The sequence below is a fragment of the Microtus pennsylvanicus genome, chromosome 7 (genome assembly GCF_037038515.1).
Source record: "Microtus pennsylvanicus isolate mMicPen1 chromosome 7, mMicPen1.hap1, whole genome shotgun sequence".
Taxonomy (NCBI): Eukaryota; Metazoa; Chordata; class Mammalia; order Rodentia; family Cricetidae; genus Microtus; species Microtus pennsylvanicus.
In genome coordinates, this window is record NC_134585.1 from 7,121,157 (window position 1) to 7,143,576 (window position 22,420).

The following is a 22,420-nucleotide window of genomic DNA, read 5'->3' on the forward strand; positions in this document are numbered from 1 at the left end:
GGTGTAGTGAGAATCCACAAGAATCTGTCGTGTCAAAGAACCAGTAGTATTGTTTTCATGGGACGCAGTATTTGGAGGACATGCTGAGGAGAGGCACATTTCCTTTCCTGCCATTGGACAAAAATAATCTCTCCACGGAGAGTTCTGAGCTGTATTACTGAAAGCAGGGATTCAGAGCAGGAATCACACAAGGCAAAGAACTGCATAATTTGTAGATATGAGGGTTTATTGTTTTAGGTTGCTTTCCCTGGATGAGTGTTTTGCTTATATGCATGTGTACCGTGTGTGTGTGTACCCTGTGCATGCCTGGTGCCCTCAGAGGTCAGAGGAAGCTGCCAGATTCCCCAAGAACTGGAATCTTAAATGGTTGTGAACCACCATGTGGGTTCTATAAACTGCACTCAGGTCTCGTGGATTTCTAGCCTTCCCAGCTTGTCGCACACACGGAGATTTGCTCAGATTTGCTCAGATTCACTATTTGCTGAGGATGCAGTCAAATTCCTCCTCCCGCCATATCCTTTCAAGTGTTGGGATACAGGTACAGGATAGCAGCATTTTTTGTTTGTTTGTTTTTAAGTCAATGATCCATTAAAAAGCCTATGCCAGAGAAAGGGGCCCAGAAGCCCAGTTCTAACCATTTAGCATTTCCATGTGAAGATTACAGAAATGATAACCATTGTGCAAACGCACTCAGCCTAGAAGCCCAGTTCTAACCATCTAGCATTTCCATGTGAAGATTACAGAAATGATAACCATTGTGCAGATGCACTCAGCCCAGAAGCCCAGTTCTAACCATCTGGCATTTCCATTTGAAGATTACAGAAATGATAACCATTGTGCAGACGTACACAGCCCTGAGCAACTCTACAATCGAAGGAATAGATATCATGGCGATAAAATTCAAAAACATCTATCAAGGGATTAAGAAAAACCAGTATGACATCCTGGATCCACGAAGAACAGAATTTGACACAGATTTCTCAGATTTTATGTCGAAAATCAATGCTTTAGAGGTAAGTAGTTACACGAGTTTGCACTGAGAGAAACGGAAGCATCACTGGTGGTGCCTCTCGGTACTGTTAGTGCAAATACCCACATGGAGAGCAATGCTCATGTGTTTACTCTTTTCAAAAATTTTATTTCCTTTCATTTGTGTTGTTTTGTTCACATGCATTTCTGTATATCACATGTGTGCCCGGTGCCCTCAAAAGAGGGTATCAGATTCCCTGGAACTGGAGTTAGAGTAGACTGAGCTGCTATGTGTGGGTGTCTCCTTTTCCTCCGGGTTGTTGGCCGCTGGCCCTGAGGGTGAAGGGAGCAGAAGCGGTGAGCAGGGCCTGATGGCTGTGAGTATGACAGAAAGAATTCAGAGAGACAGCTCGTTTCATTGCTCCAGGGGTAAAGTATATAAGGGTTCCTAGGTCACTGTCTGGAAGAGCTGATTGGTCATATCACAGCACCTAATTAGCATATGGGCGGGAGGAAAGAGCAGCGTTTGTAGGGGGCTTTGTGCAGGGTCATCCTCCAAATAAGGTCAGGCAGAGAAGAGGAAGCCCCGCTGAGAAAGGGGCTCCATTTTGTGCTGAGCTCAGAGAAATATCCAGCATGGTGGACTGTGACCTTAATGGCAGGGATCCCCAACACATGTGGGTGCTGGGAATAGAACCCAGGTCCTCTGGAATAGCAGCCAGTGAGTGCTCTTAACTGCTGAGCTGTCTCTCTACCCACACATATTCACTGTTTATTATATTCCCATTCCAAGTTGCTTTAAAAATGTGCAGGGTGAATGATTTTTAAAGTAACCTACAAAACGTTTTTCACTTTTATGTGTATGTGAACACACACACACACACACACACACACACGGGTTTGTGGGGTCATGTGTATGTATGTATGTAATGTGCAAAGTGTGGAGTCCAGGGGACAACCTCAGGTGTCTTTTACCTTTGATTTGAGGTAGGACCTGCCATTAGCCTGGAACTTCACCATGTAGACCAGGCTAGCTGGCCCACTTGTTGCTGTGATCTTGGGTTATTCCTGAGATTGCAGGTATACAGTATCATTCCTTGCTTTTTATGTAGGCTCTGGGGATCTGTCTCTCTTAGGGTTCTATTGCTGTGAAGAGACACCATGACCACAGTTACTTTTTTTTTTCCCTTTGGTTTTTCAAGGCAGGGTTTCTCTGTGTAGCTTTGGAACTTGTCTTGGAACTCGCTCTGTAGACCAGGCTGGCCTCAAACTCACAGAGATCCACCTGCCTCTGCCTCCCAATTGCTGGGATTAAAGGCATACACCACCACTGCCTGGCTGACCATGGTTACTCTAATAAAGGAAAATATTTAACCAGGGCTTATAGGTTCAAAGGCTTCGTTCATTATTGTTATGGTGGGAAGCATGGCAGTGGGCAGGCAGACATGGTGCTAGAGAAGAAGCCTAGAGTTCTACGGCTGCATTCACAGGCAGCAGGAAGAGAGTGTGACAGTGGGCCTGGCTTGAGCCTCTAAAACTTTAGTGCCCACCCCCAGTGACGCACTCCAATAATGCCACTCCCTGTGAGTCTATAGGGAGCATTTTTATGCAGACCACCACGGAATCTGAACTTATGTCTTCATGTTTGCAACCCGTGTGTTTCACTCATTATATTTTTCCAGCCTTTCAGCTTTTTTGCCTTGTGAGAAATGAGATACCCAATGAGAGACATACACGATAACCAAACATCCAAAGGATATGTTAAACATTGGTATAAATTCCTTTACCTCGTGAGTTTTCTCACTGGCCTCCCTTTCCAATTTCTGAAACTAAGTTTTTTTTTTTATTTGAAAGTGAAGGAAAAATAAGATTTTTGTCTCATCTTAAAAAATCTTTTAAATTTTATTACATGTAATTTTCTGTATTAATAAGACAGTTCCTAAAACGTTACCAGTCTTACTATCTCTCCGATAGTCAAGATAGGCCTTGAACTTGTGCTCTTTCTCCATTAGCCTGCAGAGGAGCTGAGATTATAGCCCCACATCATCAGGCCTGAAAAGTTAGCTTAGTTTTTTGCTTCCCTTTCGTTTTTTTATTTTTTGAAAATTAGATTCTGATATCAAGATGTATTCCCATTATTGCTTTTCATTTTGGCTAGTTGAGTTGGATGGAGTTTACTTCCAAAATACACTGGGAGTTAAATATTCATGGCAGCAGGAATTAAAATTTTTGTTCTCTGAGAACTTTATGATTTATTAATGAAGCTTATATATTATGAAAAGAGTAAATTCTAGCTTTCAATAAAGTTAGTGTCCATATGATTTCCTGTTTTGAGGACTGGTGATTGGTCCCAGCTCGGCAGGCACTGTACCACTGAGCTACATCCCAGCCCTTCAGTATTTTTGAGACGGGATCTCCGTACATAGTACAGGCTGACTTCAGCTTTTGCAGGTTTCCTGCTTCTGTCTCCTGCATGCTAGGATTACAGGTGTGTGCCGTCAAACCCGGCTCATATAAGCCCTTTGGTAGCTATTAATAGATAACTTGATTGTAGTGTCAGTGTTTGAACTTCCCTTGCCAGTGTCTGACTGCCTTGTGAGTGTGACCCATTTGACCACCGATACCAATACCTTCCACATGGAAAATGCATCTGCAAGGAGCCGGTTTAGTTCCACCTCTCAGGGCCAAGAGCTTGAAGCCCGTTGCTGGGGATGGTGGGAGTCTTGGAGAATCATCTTCTGCCTCCTGTTCCCACCGGGCCACAGCAGCCAGGTTTCCTAGGGCGGTAGTGTGGCAGCTCACATCTGACCCAGGCTTGGAAATGACAAACTTCCCAAGGGAAAACATTTAGCTGGGGGCCCTCACACCTTTATATACTGCCTCGATCAGAATATCCAACCACAAGCTGCCAATGCAAACCACACAAGGTCCTTTCATTTTCCAGGCAGCCACAGGGATAGACTAAAAAGAAGGTGAGTTTAGCCTTAATATTCTGTGGCTGCTCCAAGCTATTCAGAGTGTCATAATTTTTACATGCCATTAATGTCTGACTCACGAAGGAAGTATTTTATATAATCTGTGTTGGGGGAGGGGTACTGAGTCTTTGCCATGCAGTGTGCATTCTATATTTACCTACATCTCACTTCTAAGTGGTGACATTCGGTAGCCGTGTGGCATGTGGCCATCACAGGGACCTTGTACATCACTAGGAACTTAGGAGGTAGATGTGTCTGAGTCTATAGAAATGTTGTTAACTATCAAACAAAACTAACCTCCTTTGTGTAGACATAACTTGAACGTCGCCCTTTTATTTTAGATACAGATACAGGCGTTTATGAACAGTACCTTTGGAAAGATCTTGTCTTCCCAGCAGGCGCTGCAGCTGCTTCAGAGGTATTTATTACAGAGGCGGAAGGAGGTTGGGTCCTCGGAAGGCACAGTTTCTGACAGCTCAGGTGGTTAAGTGCTTGCTTTGTGATGGGGGAGGACCTGAGTTCAATTCCCAGAACCCACATAAAAAGAGGAGAAAGCAAGAAGGAAACCGGGCGTGGTAGGGCATGTTTGTAGCCCATCATTCCTGAGGAGGCAAAGGCAAGAGGATCCCTGGGGCTCGGTGACCATCCAGTTTAGCTGAATCAGTCAGTTCAAGGCCAGTAAGAGGCCCTGTCTCAAAAAAGAGATAAGGGCGGATGTACCTGAGGAATGACCCCTGGGGTTGTACCCTGGGCTCCATGCATGCATACACATGCACATGTATACCTGCACACACACACATCTGTACACACGCACCTGCACCCACATTTGAACTCATACATACATGTCCCTGCACACACATCTGTACACACGCACCTGCACTCACATATGAACTCATACATACATGTCCCTGCACACACATCTGTACACACGCACCTACACTCACATATGAACTCATACATACATGTCCCTGCACACACATCTGTACACACGCACCTGCACTCACATATGAACTCATACATACATGTACCTGCACACACACACACATCTGTACACATGCACCTGCACTCACATATGAACTCACACATATGTGTACCTGCACACACACACATCTGTACACATGCACCTGCACTCACATATGAACTCACACATACATGTACCTGCACACACACACACATCTGTACACACGCACCTGCACTCACATATGAACTCATACATACATGTACCTGCACACACACACATCTGTACACACGCACCTGCACTCACATATGAACTCATACATACATGTACCTGCACACACACATCTGTACACACGCACCTGCACTCACATATGAACTCACACATACATGTACCTGCACACACACACATCTGTACACACGCACCTGCACTCACATATGAACTCACACATACATGTACCTGCACACACACACATCTGTACACATGCAGCTTCACTCACATATGAACTCACACATACGTGTACCTGCACACACACACATCTGTACACACGCACCTGCACTCACATATGAACTCACACATACATGTACCTGCACACACACACATCTGTACACACGCACCTGCACTCACATATGAACTCACACATATGTGTACCTGCACACACACACATCTGAACACATGCAGCTTCACTCACATATGAACTCACACATACATGTACCTGCACACACACATCTGTACACACGCACCTGCACTCACATATGAACTCACACATACATGTACCTGCACACACACATCTGTACACATGCACCTGCACCCACACATACTGTAACTGTACACATATAATTGCACACACATCTGCACACACATGAACGCACATACACGCCAAAAAAAAACCTGCCCACAATTTCAAATTAAAAACCTCTTCTTTATAAACCTTAAAAGCTATAAGCATTAACTTGTCATTACCACTAATTAGATTTTTGGAATACAGAGCATTATTTTTCATACCATTTTAGATTTTTTTTTCCTGAAACAAGCTCAACTATAGTCCAGGCCGGCCTCAGGTTTGCTCTGTGACCAAGGAAGACCTTTAATTTCCTGCTCCTCCTGCCTCCCTCTCCCAGGTGCTGGGAGGACAGGTGTGTACTGGATGCTCCTCTGAATTCAGAAATAATAACAAAGTCTTTCATAAGAAAGTCTCACATGGCTTCCTAGCCCCAGCCATGTAATATCCTTCATTTTAATTTCATAGTTATTATTGGAGAGGGAATAACTAATGTTTAATTTTACTTGGAGAAAGAATTTCCAAAGAACACGATTGCATATTGTCACAGTTAACTTCAGCTGTCAACTTGAAACAAGGTCAAGAGGGAGCCTCAGCTGAGGAACAGCCTCTGTCAGACTGACCCGTGGCCATGTGTTGGGGGGCATTTTTCTTAATTGCGAATTGATGTGGGCAGGCTTAGCCCCCTGTGGTGGCACCATTGCTAGGTGGATGGGTCTGGGTTGTGTAGGAAAGGTAGCTGCTGGGAGTCTGGAAGAAGCTAGCTCCTGCTTCAGTTCCTGCCTCCATGTTCCTTCCTTGAGTTCCTACCCCTGCTTCCCTCCGTGATGGATCGGGACCTGGGAGCTGCAAGCTGACATCAACCCTTTCCTTCCCAAATTTGTTGTGGTGTTTACCTCAGCAAGAGAAGCAAACTAGAACAGATATATTTGATTGGTTGATGTACACAGGAAACATGGTCAACACAGTCGAGAAAGTAACGTCCTTCATCTCGGATAGTTACCCCGTCCCCAGGCTGTTTATGGCAAGAGCACTTGAAATATGCTCCCCAGTCTTGTTTCTCCTCTGTTCCCATTGGCAGTGCTTCCCATGGATGGCGGAAGTCAAGACTAGAGAGAGAAGTTGGACCAGAGGCCGTGTGTGTGTGTGTGTGTGTGTGTGTGTGTGTTTGCATACATGAATGAGACAGAAACAGACAGACAGAGACATGCATACATGCAGACACACACACACACCACATCCATACACACAGAGATAAGAGACAAGACCCACGTCAGAGGCCCCTTTATAAATTCTTTCCTGTGAGTCAGGGCATCTGATTTTCTGGTGGCTTTGCCATAGTTCCGCATCTCTGTGATAGCAATGATCTCCCAGGAGACGACCACAGGATTCAAAGCAGGCATGAAATGATTCTGACAAGTGACAGCTCGGGTAGCATTTTAATGGTGACCTCCCCGCCCCTGTTTGTCTCCCGTTGCCCTCTCTACCTGTAATAGGCTATTGGTCAGTTCATTCTGTTATCAGAACAGTGTGGTCCTGGTTCCTCCCAGGCGTCATTTAGTCTCTGAGTAGATGTGTGATATTGACTGACAGCCCATTATTGCAGTATCTGCCTTTCTAAGTGGTGGCTGCAGGGCCCAGGAAAGCTGAGTGTGCCTGCCTTGTTGGCTGTTACATATCTAGAAAAATGCACGGGGCATGGAATAGACGTTTATCAAATGATTGAGCAGATATTTAGTACCCCAGCCATTCTGTAATACGTTTCTCATTTCCCTTTTAATTACTCAGTTTCAATTACTTTTAGGTTTCAGAAGCTGAACATTCCCTGCCTTCAACTGGAAATCAATCACACAATTGAGCGGATTCTTCAGTGTTATGTGGCTGAACTTGAAGCTACCAAGAAGGTAAGTATCCTGCATATCCACCGAAGAATGGGTTAGTATGGGGAGGGAGGCTCTGAAAACCTTCACTGTTGCCAGGGTGTTCAGCACATTCCTCCCGGAGGCTCCCCTCTGAGTGTGAGGGTCTCCGTGGTAAATCCTGGGACTGTCAGGTCCACCCCTGTTTGCTGTTATAAAGTGTGCTTTTGTTCCAGTCTTCCCGAGATTATATAGCAGAGCCCAGTTAGGTCAGGGTTTTTTTTTTTTGTTTGTTTGTTTTTGCACAGAGAAATGCAGGTGCTGGACTATACCAGATACAATGTAGCTACGAGTATTGTCTTAGGGATCTCGCCTTGAAACATCAGAGGAGGATAGAAAAGAATACATGCTTGTTAACTTTGTCTGCACTCCTGTCACCGAGATTCTGTGCAAAGTATTTACAGGGGGGAAGATTCATGCTGGATTGTGTTTCAGCCTGCGGTGGTGGAGTGGCTCTGTGTGGCTATTCACATGGAGTGTAGACCTGAGGCTATTCACATGGCTGCCAGCCAGACCGGATCAGTGGGTATAACTTACAGGGTTCCACCCCCTTTCAGTTTATTTCCCCCTCCAAAAGATTGCACAACTTTTCCAAACAGCACAACCATTGGGGTAGTCAGACCTTCCAAATGAGGTAAGGGGCTGGGGTGACAGCCCCTTAAGTAAAGAGCTTGCTGTACAAGCCGGAGGACCTGAGTTCGGATCCCCAGCACCCAGATACTAAAAGCTGTGGCATGCCCCTGTCACCCCCATGCTGAGGTGAGGGCAGGTGGCTCCTGCGGCTTGCTGGCAGCCAGCTTAGGCCACTCAGTGAGACGTGATTGTTTCCAAGCCTCAGATCATTGGTTCTGAAGCTCATTTGCATATTTATTGACTAACTCTTGGGCACCCAACCTGTGAATCATGGTGAAACCACCTATTCAAATGTAGCTGTAAATTTCGTTGCCTTCTCCACTGTGTTGAATTCAAACATTAACATTATGTTTTTTTAATTACAGCTCTATCATTCTCAGAAAGATGACCCCCCTCTCGCTCGCAACATGCCCCCCATAGCAGGAAAAATTTTGTGGGTGAGGCAGCTCTACCGCCGGATAAATGAGCCCATCAACTATTTCTTTGTAAGCCAATCATACAGTTTCTATGTGAATCATGGTGGTGTAGAAACGAAATTACATTACAAATTCATCCTGCCCTCAAATATTGATGCCAACCAAGTAGTCAGGACCAATGCTTTTACCGAGAAAAAAAAAATTAGCTTATAAACATGCCAGAGAGGGACGAAGTCAATCTTGTCATGTTCAGCGGACCAACCAGTTCAATTATAGTTGGCAAATCTTATGTCTTTTAATAACTAAAGACACTTTATAAAGGCTCTTAAAAATAATTGTTTTTAAAAACGCAGGGTGTAAGCTGTGTCCTGACTCTTATTTGCATGTACGGATGGATAGGTGTTGATGTATATTTAATGAAAGCCGAGATGGGATGCCGAGTGCATTCCTCTTTGAAGAACCGAGCCCCAGGCAGGACACTGCAGTATATGCAGAATAAGATTATCTGATTTCTGAAGCGCAGAGTCCTTGTAGATCCTGCCAGCATTCTGGGAACGCCACTTGGTCTTTTCTTTGTCGTTTTGTTTTTATTTGTTTAAGAGAGTACCCGAATAGAGTCTGGTCTGTTTAATATTATATTTTATGTCTGAATAGAGAACAAAATAACCGCAGGACCACATCCTTCAAGTAATTTTGTTTCCGGGCATTACTGCATGTGCAACTCCTGCTGTTGCCTTGCTTCATTAGTCTGCGTATTTGCAAATATTTAAACTGAGAGTGGAGAGATACTATTTTTGCAAAAGACCCAAGTTTAGTTTCCAGCCCCCATGCTGGGTGGCTCATAATTGCCTGTAATTCCAGCTCCAAGGACTCTGATGCCCTCTTCTGGTCTCTGTATGTACCTACATGCATGTGCATGTGTCCTCACACAGACACCTAAGAAACAGTTTTTAAAAAAAAATCTTAAGGAGCTGGAGAAATGGCTCAGTGGTTAAGAGTACTGCCTGCTCTTCTAAAGGTCCTGAGTTCAATTCCCAGCAACCACATGGTGGCTCACAACCATCTGTAAGGAGATCTGGTGTCCTCTTCTGGCCTGCAGGCACACATGCAGACAGAATACTGACAATACTGTGTACATAATAAATAAATAAATCTTAAAAAAAAATCCTAAAAGACATTTAAACCCTAACAAGAGTCTGAATTGCTGTGGTAGGAGGGTTGTACCTTGTCCAGGGGAGGGAGGAGACACTGGAGATGGAGATCGCTGCTGCCTCTGGCTGGTTGTGGGCTGCCAGGATTCTTCTTCAGTCCTTTCTTTCCAGGGTAACACCCCTCTCCAGCTCCCATGGCCTTCCTCATTGCCTTTCACTCTACGGCATCTAAAAGGCTGCCGTGACTATTGGATGTCAGGATAAGCAGATTTTTTTTTTTTGGAATAAAGTCTGCAATTTTTTTTAAAAAACATAATTTTCTCTCCCTACCCTCCCCCCCCCCCAGAAAAACTCAGATATCTTGTCAAGCGCAGAGGGTAAAGCCGTCATCCGCCAGTATAACAAGATCTCGTACGTGCTGGTGGAATTCGAGGTGGTCTACCACACAGCCTGGTTCAAAGAGATTTCGCAGCTGCAGTACGGTGCGTCTAAGGCTCACAAGTGGGGCTTGGTTTCAGATGAATTCACGGTTCTGTTGACGGTTGGCATTCCGTTTACAAACACTTAGGCTCGTTAAAGTTTAGGTTTAGGGCTGGGAAGATGGCTCAGTTGGTAAATGCCTGAGTTTAGTCTTCAGAACTCATGTGAAAAAGCCAGGGGTGGTGGTGGGGTGTTGGGGGGGTGGTAGGATCAGGCAGACCCCTAGGGCTCCCTGCAGGGAGTATAATCTAATTGGTGTGCTCCCTACTAGTGAAAGTCCCTGGCTCAATAGGTAGAGGTCAAGTTTTCCGGAATGTTCATTGCTCTCAAGGACATCATTTGACCCTAGAAGGCACCACAGACTCATTGCAATGGGTTAATGACCAGAACTGCTCCCAAGCAAAGCCAACAGTTTAAAGTCAAAGTTTTCCATCCTAGCCCAGGCTATGGGAAATGAATGGCTCTGGGTGGTTTCCCCTTGTATGGCTTGGCCGTACTTACCTGTGCTCAGGGTGGTGCCTGGCCCTCCTTCTGATGGATGCTGCACAGACCTTCTCAGATAGGGATCCATCCGGTCTCAGGTGGTCACCCTGGCCTGGAGCGGCCCCTCCTGACTGTCCTTACGGATCTATCTACTGGTGCTGTTGGTCCTTTTGTTCTGTTGTGCAAATTCAGTACAGCCTTAAGGTGGACAGATTTTATTAAATGAGTTTTGTTCTGGGATTTATCTGAGTGGACATGGGATTTCTAACCCCATTCTGAGAGGGTTTCAAATATATTGGATACAATTCTTAGCTGAGAGCCTCAGGAAAACTGACTCCGTTGAGAACCTTGCTAAGGGCTGGCAAGATGGCTCAGCTAGTGTTGATGAGCTGCACAAGCCTGGAGACCTTAGTTCAATCCCTGGCACTCACTGAAACATAGAAGGAGAGGGATGGAGAGATGGCTCAGAGGTTAAGAGAACTGACTGCTGTTCCAGAGGTCCTGAGTTCAATTCCCAGCAACCACACGATGGCTCACAACCATCTGTAATGACATCTGGTGCCCAGAACACTATGTACATAATAAATAAATTTAAAAGAAAAAATAAAAAAAACAGAAGGAGAAAACTGACTCCACAAATTGTCCTCTGGGTTTCCTCCTTCCAATAACAGATTTAAAAATAAATTAAAATCATCTTTTAAAGGGAACCTCTCTCAGACTAATTTTATCTAATGAATAAAAGCCAGTGCCAGCCAACTTCAGAGGGTTTTAAGGAATGCTTTATTTTCCTAGAAGTTTAATGGTGTGGCATCCTACCAGATCACATGAGACTTGGTAGAGTCTGTGATTATAATGAAATTCTGTGTTAATAAAGTTTGTTGAAATAAGACATAATTTGAGTGAATACATATAAGCCTGTAGAAGTAATTATTTTTCATTATTATGCCTCTAGAAGTAATCCATGTTACATTAACGAATAATCTCAGGGGCCGGAGAGATGGCACAGTGGTTAAGAGCACTGGCTGCTCTTACAGAGGACTCAAGTTCAGGTCCCAGCATGCACACAGCAGTCATCTGTTACTCTAGTTCCAGACACCCTCTTCTGGCCTCCCTGGGCATTTCTTCCATGCCTTGTAACAACACAAATGCATGCAAAATACCCACATACATAAAATAAAAATAAATAAGTAATCTAAGGCCCCAAAAAGAATCTCAGTTCATAATAAAAGCATCTATTTACATTTTTCTGCATTTTAAAACTTGTTTGTGTCTGTGTGTGTTTTTTGGCTGTGAAGTGAGTTCCTGGGTGGGAGCCAATGCTGTGTGGGATAGCAAGCTGGCTTCCTGTTTGGTTTGATGGATTGGGAGCTGGAGTGGAAAGTCAGTCCTTTCTTCCTCAACGTTAGTTTGGTCAGTGCATTTTATCACAGCAACAGGAAGGGAGAACAAGGGTTAAGTTACAATCCATAAAAATAAGCCATAGCTACACCCTAAAACCCACTCGAAGTATAGCCGTTCATGCCCTACAGCCTGTCACTCACCCTTCCCGCTTTCTCTCTCTGGATCTGAGTTGATGGCTTTGTAGATACCGGGTCTTCATTTCTCCGAGTCTTGATGGCTGACTCTGTGTGGGAGACTCTGCCTTAGCACTGTAGGACCCAGGACTATCGCTCTGCCTTCCGTGGTGAGGCAGAAGGGGATGAAGGGAAATCAATGTCAGTATCGGTTCACTTGCAGCTTTGCAAGCCACGCTGTTTGTGCGACATCCGGAAACGGGGAAGTTGCTGGTTAATTTTGACCCTAAAATTTTGGAAGTTGTGCGGGAAACAAAGTGCATGATAAAGATGAAGCTGGATGTTCCAGAACAGGCGAAGAGGCTGCTGAAACTGGAAAGCAAGCTGAAGGCAGACAAACTGTATCTGCAGGTAAGATGAACAGCGTCTTTTGATGATTTCTTTTTGCCTTTTTGTATGTGCATGTTTGTGAGTGTGTGTATGTGTGCATGTGGGTAACAGGGAGACCAGAGATTGACCCCCAGTGTCCTCTTTAGCTTTCCGCCTTATCTCTGAACTCAACATTCACGGACTGGCTAGACTGGCTGGCCAGTGAGCTCTGGGGACTCACCTGTCTCTGCTCCTCGGCACTGGGTTACAGATGAACATGGCCACACCAGCATTTTTTTCTTTTAAATGTGCCTGCTGGGAATCCAAACTCGGATCCTCATACTGGTGTGGCTTGCACTTTTTGTCCAGCCCATTCTGGTTACTTTTGAAGGAGATTTTTGGTGCAAGAAAAATGTATCCTAGTAGGCTGTTATTTTCATTTCCTAAAGATTTACAGACCCAGGAGGTGGTGGCACAAGCCTTTAATCCCAGCACTTGGGAGGCAGGGGCAGAAGGATCTCTGTTGAATTTGAGGCCAGCCTGGTCTACAAATTGAGTTCCAGAACAGCCAGAGATACGTAGTCTGAGACCCTGTCTCAAAAAACCTAAATTCAACCAGCCAAACAAAACATTGTTTGCGTATTTATTTGTTGGGTTGTTTGTTGTTATGTGCATACACACGAACATGCTTGCATGCACACAGGTACCCACAGAGGCCACAAGGAGATGTTAGATCCCTTGGAGCTAGGGTTCCATTTGCAAGTCACTTATGAGGGGTACTGGATCAGAATCTGGATCCTCTGCAAGAGCAGTGAGTGCCCTGAACCACTGAGCCATCTCTGCAGCCCCGTCTCCTATGGAGTAAAATACCAGCTTTATACCAGCTTTATACCAGCTTTATACCAGCTTTCAAACAACATAAAGATGGGAGTCGGAAAAGAGAAAGAGAGTTCCAGAGCTCACTTGGACTTCCAGGTCCTAAGTGATGAAGCATCAGGTTTAATAACGCTTTAATTATAATTTTATGGAGCAAGAATATTAAATTTAATATATTTAATACTAGGTACTAATAAATATAAGTTATGAGACAGGAGTGGCTATAAAATAACACAAATGGAAAGGATTCTCCAACATTTTAGGATAAAATGAAGCATTCTAATTTAAGTTTACTGATGAGTAATGTAAAATTTAAAAATATGAGCCAGGTGTGGTGGCGCATGTCTTAGCCCCAGCGTTTGGGAGGCAGAGGCAGGAGAATCTCTGTGAGTTTGAGGCCAGCTTGGTCTACATGAATTTCAGGACAGCCAGAGCAAATAGTAAGACATTATCTCAAACAAACAAATGAAACGAAACAAAAACAAAGTCACAGTCAAAAGCAGCATGAGAGAGAGTTAAGTATATTCAAGAGGCTGACAGTGGTTCTCAACCTGTGGATCATGATCCCTTTGGAGGGTCACATATCAGATAGCCTATGTACCAGATATTTACATTAAGATTCATAACAGTAGCAAAATTGCAGTTATACAGTAGCAACAAAAATAATTTCATGGTTGTGGGGGAGGTCACCATAGCATGAGGAGCTGTATTAGAGGGTTGCAGCGTTAGGAGGTTTGAGAACCACTGGGCAGGGGAAGCTGCTCGGGTGTTCAGTGCATCCTGCCCTCACAGAGGACCACATTGGGTGGCTCAAAACTGCCTGCACCTCCAGCTCCAGGTCATCAGACTCCCTCTGCTGGTGGCCACAGGCACCTGCACTTGTGTGCACATGCGCGTACACAGATACATCTGTACACATAACTAATAATAAGTATATAAAACTTCTATTGAAATTTATTTTTTTAATTTATTTATTTATTAAGGATTTCTGCCTCCTCCCGCCACCGCCTCCCATTTCCCTCCCCCTCCCCCGATCAAGTCACCCTCCCTCATCTGCTCTAAGAGCAATCAGGGTTCCCTGACCTGTGGGAAGCCCAAGGGCCGCCCACCTCTATCCAGGTCTCATAAGGTGAGCATCCAAATTTAGTGCCTGGCTTTAGAGCCATGTGAAACAGAGCAGGTAACGTCAGGTTTCTTTGAAAAGCAAGTGAAAATGGCAAGCTAGGAAATCTGTGGGCATATATTTTGGGGGAAGCAGGAAGATATCAATATAAAGATATTTTTTTTCATCAGCATTAGTCATAGAAAAAGACCAAATACAAATCCAAGAATAAAGAACTGAATAAATATGGCTTATAAGATGAATACATAGAAATTAATGGAACCACTGATGATTAAATGAGAAAAAGGATTCTATTTGCTTGGGCACAGAGAGGATTAACTTCCTTTCATCAATAACATAATAAGTCAATATAGGACTCTTCCTAGATCTCGCAGGGAAGATGACAGAGAATCTGCGCTTTTCAGTGTGTCTTTACATTCAAATCTTTTGGTTTAATTAAAGTTCATGTTTGGGCATAAGGACAAGTTGACTCTTTTGGAAGGAAATAAAAAGAGTATCAGAGAATATTTCACACTTTTATGCTGCTACAAATTATAGCAAATTAAAAGTTGGTTAAGATGTATCTTTAAGAGGAACAGCAAATAGGGGCAAGTGTTGGGGACGAACACAATCAAAATGGACATTGTATCCCTCTATGAAATTCTCAGAGAGATAGTAAAAGTGTTGTGTTTTAAGAGGGCGGAGAGATGGCTCAGAGGCTAAGAGCACTGGCAGTTCTTGCAGAGGACTGGTTCAGTTCCCAGTGGTGACTCCCTGTCACCCATAATTTCATTTCTTGGGGACCCAGCACCCTCTTCTGGACTCCCTAGGTACCTACATGCATGTGGTGCATATGAAGACAAGAAGGCACATATAAAATCACAAGAGAAACAGCAAAGGTAAAAGTTTCCCTACACGGCTCTTTTGTTACCATTATTTTTCCTTGTTGTGTTGTTTTGAGACAGTCTCAAAGCTCAGCTGACCTCAGACTCGCTATATAGTTGAGAATGACTGTGAACTCCTGACCTCCCTGCTTCTACCTCCCCAGTGATGAGATTAGGGCCTATCCCACCACACCCGTGCAAGCAGTTTTGTATTCAAGTAACAACATTATTGATTCCTATACCATACAGTTAATTTATTTAAGATAAACAATCAAATGGTTTTAGCGTCTCCATAGAGCTATTCTATTCTCACAATCAGTTCTGGAATATTTTTTATCATCCCCAATAGCCTTCATTTCCCACCTCCCCTCCAGTCTCCCTCCTACTCTGCAGCTAGACACTACCACTGGCATTGTCTCTATGGACCTGCCCGCATTGGGCTTTTCCTACCAACGGAGTCATAGGACATGTAGCCTTGTGTATGTAGCTTCCTTACCTAAACTGAGCTAATTCACATCGTTTCGTATGTCAGGGCTTCACATTCGTTCCACTGTACGATTCTACCACACCCTGGTTATCTGCTTGTCACTTGGTGTTGTGTGACACTCTTCCTGGGGGGCTGTGAACAAAGGCTTGCTCCCCAACCAACCACAGACTAAAATAAGGATATCACCAAACTCTAACTTGGTGAACCAGTGAGTTTTACTGTGGATACTTAGAGGAGTGTGGGGTGAGGGGTTGCGAAAAAGAATGGCTCAGCTATAGCTGCATCACCAAAGCCCACCCAGCATGGGTGACAGATCGTGACAGCTGGAAACCCGGGGTACACGGCACACCCCGCAGGCAGGTCAACAGGTTGGAGAGTCTTTTCTGAGTAGCCCTGTTGGTCTCAGTCTCTTCCAGGCAGCTTGTCTGCTGTAGTGATTTTTGTTTGTGCTCTAACAAATAAAGCTTGTCTGACGATCAGAGTGCAGAGCTAAGCCACCAGTCAGCCACAGAGGCCAGGCAGTGGTGGCGCACACCTTTAATCCCAGCACACAGGAGGCAGAGGCAGAGGACGCTGTGAGTTCAAGGCCAACCTGTGCTCCCCTAGATTGATACAGTCTCAAAGAGAAAGAGTGCAGATCTTTGATCCCAGCACTTGGGATCACATGCCTTTAATCCCAGTACTAGGGAGGTGGAGACAGGAGTGATATGGCTGGGTGGAGAGAGGAATATAAGGCGGAGGAGACAGGAGCTCAGATGTAGTCTGAGGATGCAGTCTACGGATTCATTCTGAGATGCAGCCTGAGGTTTCATAGAGACAGCAGTCTGAGGTTTCATAGAGACAGCAGCCTGAGGTTTCATAGAGACAGCAGCCTGAGGTTTCATAGAGACAGCAGCCTGAGGTTTCATAGAGACAGCAGCCTGAGGTTTCATAGAGAGAGGATCGCCCTTTGGTCTGAGCGTTGGTAGAGGTAAGAACTCTCTAGTGGCCTTTGTGCTTCTCTGATCTTCAGCATTAACCCCTATATCTGAATCTGAGTTTTTATTATTAATACCAGCTAGAATTCATGCTACAGTCTGGTCTGTATTTTTCAGGCAGTTCAATTAGTCTCTGATTCTTCCAGATGGTTGGGCGGGTCTGAGAGGCTTTTGGAGAGTTTGACAAGTCTCTGACTCTTTCAGGTGACCTGTCTTGTCTGAGCCTATCAGCTGTCCTTGTAGTTTATGTGTGCCTGGAGAGGAAAGGACCTAGTGAATCTGGCCAGTTTCAGGGAGTTCCTGAAGCCTTTGAGTTGTTTGCTTCCTGTGCTGAACGAGCTTCCCTGCAGGGTGGAATAGTTCACCTCTTTCTAACCACTTGTTCTTAACACACTTCCCTCCAAGATGAAAGGGTTTAATTTTGGGGAAGATTGCTACTCAACAGACGGGCATTGGGTCTGTTTCTGTTTCGTGAATATTTGCACACAGTGTTTGACGTAGCAACATCTTTTACTCTCTCAGACTTCTGTCTACACGAGTGACGTCACTAGGTTTCATTAATTTGTTAAGCCCACATGAAACCTCTGGAAGAAGTAGGCTCTTCTCAGAAGTGACATAGTGACACCATCACTTTACCTCCCTTCCAGTGAGTGAGGGCAAGTCTGGGTTTGCTACATGGTTGATGTTACTTGTAAGCGCCTGTGCTTTTCATCTGTGGCATTCTGGCTTGGTATTTCCATGTGGTTTGGATCCAGGTTTCCCTGGTGACTAGTGATGCTCTGAATCTTTTCATGAGCTTATTAACTATCTGTAGGTTTTGGAGGTATAGAGTTCTGTCATAAAGTTTTGTTACCTGTTCAGACCCTTGGCTCAATTTCAAAATTGGGTTGTTTGTCTTTTTAATATTTGGGTGATAATGGGTCTTTGTAAATACTAGCATGTTATCAGATATTAGATTTGGTTTTTTTTCCCTCAAATTCTGCAGGTTGTTTCCTTTTGCAAATGATTTTTTTTCTTTATAGATGAGGTCTCAGTATATAGCTCTGGTTTATCCAAAAATCCCTATGTAGAGCAGGCTGGTCTTGAACTCACAGAAACCCTCTGACTCTCAAGTGCTGGGATCAAGGGTGTGTGCCACCATGACTGGCCAGCGATGCAATTTGAAATAAAAGCATTTTACATCTTGATGACATTCAGTACATCTACTTTTAAAGTTTCTCGCATTTTCATTGTCCTGTTTGAGAAATCTATGTCTTAATCCAGCACCACCGAGATTTATATCTCTTCTTCAAAGAGTTTTAGATCTTAGCAAACAAGGATCTAATTAAAGAACCCTCCACCCCAGAGGGACATTGGCATCGCGGTGACGGAGAGCTTGGCATCAAGTGCTTTGGGTACCAGGAGGCTGCCACCGTTTTCAGCTCATGGGATCTCATTAGCATTGGGTGACATCATAAAAGCCAAAGTTGCTTGCTGAGTGTCCCCGCTTAAGGGAATCAAGAACTCTGAACCCATTCATTAAAACTGAAGTTGCTAAAAAAAACCAGTCAAACAGCTTCATTCTACATCGCCCACCACACCCTGCAGTAAGTTACAGACCTGCCCAAACTGGTCACCGTGGGTCCCTAGAACTGTTACAGCTCAGCTGTTCTGGTTGTGTGGAGCTGTTGGATCTATTTAGATTTAAGCAGCAGGGGCTGGAGTGATAACTCTGCAGTTAAGAGCACTTGTTCTTGCAGCAGCAACATCTGTATCCAGTCTTGGGACCCAGCACCTTCTACTGGCCTCTCTGGGCACTGTATGCACATGGCTTACAGTCGTAATGCAAGCAAAAACGCCTATACACATAAAGTCAAAATTAAATCTTTAAAAAAGGAAAATATTAAGAATGAACTATGACTTTAGAAGTGAGAGTTTTTAAAAGGTGTGTCTGTGTGTGTGTGTGTCTGTGTGTTGTGTGTGCCACTTGTGAACATGGGTGTCCATAGAGTGGCTGGGAGCATGCCTGTAATCCAGCACCTGGGAGGTGGAAACAGGAGGGTCAGGAGTTCAAGGCCAGCCTAGGCTACTTGAAACCCTGTCTTAAACAAACAAACAATAATAAAAAGGAATAAAGATAAAAATGTGTAGTAACAGATACCATGAAACGATGATTATCCAGTTTCACAAAGTGAAGAGAGAGAAGCAGCAGATGTGAGAAAACCGAGAGTCTAAGGAGTGACGTGAGCACATCTGAGTCGAGAGGAAATGGACTTGTGATTGACAGCTCGTGAGAAAGTATAGTCGGCTGGTGCAAGTTCACACGAGCAGGTCTCATACTGGCAGGCCCGTGGGGAAAACTCAGGTGCAACGAAGCCTTTCTGTGGTCATTGCCTCACTATGAATTAAAGTAAGCTCTGCCGCTTTGCCTTTGTACAGGGTCTCCTGCAATATTACGATGATTTATGCCAGGAAGTACCTTCTGTGTTTGTCAATCTCATGACCCCGAAAATGAAAAAGGTTGGTGACGCTGGCGGCTCATATTGATTTCTCTGATTTAAAATTAGATTCCTGGTCTATAGATTATGGATCTCAGAGCACATCTCCTTGCCTAGACCATCCGTCTTTCTCATTTCAACTTTACAGCTCTCTCTCTCTCTCTCTTACCTTTCCTCCCTCTCTCCGTCCCTCTCTACCCATGGGATGATTTCTCGTCTAGGTTTTGTTACCTTTGGAAAACGAGTAACTGTGAGTTGTGAGTGCTCTGTGGGGATTTATGGCTGCTTCCCGGACCTCCGAAGATGATCGAAAGCAAAAGGCATCTCTATTAGGTGTAATGGTGAGGGAATTTAATTAAGGAAATACATCACCCAGTATTTCCAAGTAGCAAAAGAGACTCCCCTGAAAGAGACGCCCCTGAGCGATGGGAGACGGAACCTTTTTGCTCTTCCTAGGTGGAATCTGTGCTGAGGCAAGGCCTCACCATCCTAACGTGGTCATCGTTGATGCTGGAGAGCTTCTTCCAGGAGGTGGAGTCCGTCTTGGATATGTTCAACCAGCTTCTAAAGAAGGTAAAAGCAGTCGTCTTCCAGAGACACATGCTAACACTCGAGATATAAGCACCGGTTTAATCACACCCAAGGCCCCCATTTTAAATCAAACCCAGAGGTATGGTTTGGGCTGGAGAGGTGGCTCAGTGGTTAAGAGTGAGTCCCACTCTGCAGCAGACCTGCGTGAGGTTCGATCCCCAGGACCTGTGCCTGGCTGCTCACAACTGCCTGAAACTTCATTTTTACAGAGACCTGCCACCTCTGATCTCTGTGGCCTCCTGCATTTGCGTGCAGATTCCCATGCAGAAACACACACATGTAACTAAAAGTGCAGTACATCCTAGAAAAGGGTATGACGTGTTTTTTTTTTTAACCATAAGAACATCCATTAGATAAAGAAAGAGTTATGTTTTCTGCTTTACTATTTGAATCATTTTCCTCCTGGTTATCTTGTGTTTATCCCCTAGTTTCCCTTGCCCCCAACAGGCCGAAGTGAAGCTTCACCTGCACACTGTAGTTTAAGCTAGGATGCTTGGAAGCTGGAGCGACGGCTCAGGGAGGGATAAAATGCTTGCTGTGCAAACGTGAAGAGCTTGAGTTCAAATCCCCAGCTCCCACATAAGAAGGCGAGCAAGTGTGGTGGCCCACCTCCAATTCCAGCACTTGGGTGACAGAGATGGAGCCCTCAGGACAAGCTGGCTGGCTAGACTAGCCAATTTGGCACACTCAGAGAGAGATCTTGCTTCAGTAATCAAAGTGGTGTGCAATGGAGGAAGACACCTGACATCAATATCTGGCCTTTTTGCAGACACACAGACATACACACACACACATACACATGAGCATAGGAAGATGGCGGAGTGTCTTGCCTACAGTTTAACATTTACATGTGAGGGCTGGAGAGATGGCTCAGTGGTTAAGAGCATTGCTTGCTCTTCCAAAGGTCCTGAGTTCAGTTCCCAGCAACCACATGGTGGCTCACAACCATCTTTAACAAGGTCTGGTGCCCTCTTCTGGCCTGCAGGCATACACACAGATAGAATACTGTATACATAATAGATAAATAAATATTAAAAACAAAACAAAAAAAACCATTTACATGTGTCTGACATTGGCCAAATGACACAGTGGTCTAACGGGCGATGGCCTGTTGGTTTCTCAGATGTATGCTGTATGAAACATGCCCACCTCTGTGTGGTATCATGGTGTCGCAAACTCAGAGGCTTTGGAGCCAGCCACACTGTTCTTTATTAGCTGTGTGACCTTCTGTTTACTGCCCTTCTCTGAGCCTTGGTGTCTTTTGTTAGACAGCAGGAGCATGAACGGCTCATTTGTGCAAGATGGGGAACAAAAGGGGCCAGGCCTACTAGCGGTACTCTGGCCCATGCCACAGTAGACCCAGGTCACGGTTTCTTTGCACACATTTTCCTGAACGTGTTGCTCACCAAATTACACTTGACCCAGGTTGCAAATGTCTAGATTGAGTTCTGTAAATGGATTTATACCTGCAGTGCATTTTGGGTAACAAGGTTTACGTTAGAGGGAAAGAGAGCTGTTTCTTATTTTTTATTTTTTGCCTGTCTTCTTGCGGGTAGGTCAATGACCTGTGTGAAATGCATATTGATACAGTTCTGAAGGAGATAGCCAAGACATTGCTGATCTCCTTGTCGGACAGTGGGGCTACCAGAGTAGAAGATATGCTGACCCTCAACGAGGTACGCATTCATTATAGCAAAGTGTTGAGTCACTGGCCTGACACATAAATTCACAGTCTAAACGTGTGCACACCTAAGTCGTTTTTTCTTTCCTTCCTCCTTCCTCTTTTTCCTCTTCCCCTTCCTTCATCTTCCTCCTAGTTTTTGTGGGACATATCCTAAGCATCAAAGACTTAATGCGACTCTAGCTGCTCAGTCCAGGGCCATACCTCGCTATGACTTTTAACTGAAGGCCTTGGACTAATGCTGGAGGCCTTGGGGCCCTGTCAGTGTTCCATGGCTCCTCCCTCTCAGTCATCCATCTACCTCCCGTCATGCTTCCCCTCCCCTCCTCTTCCCTGTCTTCTGACTGCGTCTTACTACGTAGCTCTGGCTGGCCTGGAACTCCCTGTTTAGACCAGGCTGGCCTTGAATTCACAGAGATTCACCTGCCTCTTGACCACCTGGGATATTAAGGACCTGGGCTGCCATGACTATCTGCTGTTTTTCTTACGGTTTGGTTACACATGTTTTCTGTTAAGCCACTGAGGAACCTGGGACGTCTCCCCTTACCACACTCCATTTCCCAAGTCCGTTTGGTCTTAAAGCCAAGCTAGGCTTTGCCAGAATTTCTTGGATCACTTCTTTTCCTGTACCCCACCTGTTTCTTAGGTCAGGCCTTTAAGCTTAGCTTCACACTGTGGCCTGGCTCCTTCCCGGCTTCCA

At 44.8% G+C, this 22,420-nt stretch overlaps 1 protein-coding gene across 2 annotated transcripts in view; it reads left to right on the plus strand.

Annotated features, from left to right (window-relative positions):
• Dnah8 (dynein axonemal heavy chain 8) overlaps nt 1–22,420 on the plus strand; it is a 224,162-nt gene that overhangs the window by 24,701 nt on the left and 177,041 nt on the right. For both annotated transcript variants that reach the window (XM_075978795.1, XM_075978796.1), the window contains 9 exons: nt 816–1,013; nt 4,286–4,362; nt 7,485–7,584; nt 8,598–8,717; nt 10,146–10,281; nt 12,500–12,687; nt 19,390–19,470; nt 19,905–20,021; nt 21,596–21,715. In XM_075978795.1, coding sequence (XP_075834910.1) covers nt 816–1,013; nt 4,286–4,362; nt 7,485–7,584; nt 8,598–8,717; nt 10,146–10,281; nt 12,500–12,687; nt 19,390–19,470; nt 19,905–20,021; nt 21,596–21,715 — 1,137 coding nt within the window. The remainder of the gene's footprint in view (nt 1–815; nt 1,014–4,285; nt 4,363–7,484; nt 7,585–8,597; nt 8,718–10,145; nt 10,282–12,499; nt 12,688–19,389; nt 19,471–19,904; nt 20,022–21,595; nt 21,716–22,420) is intronic.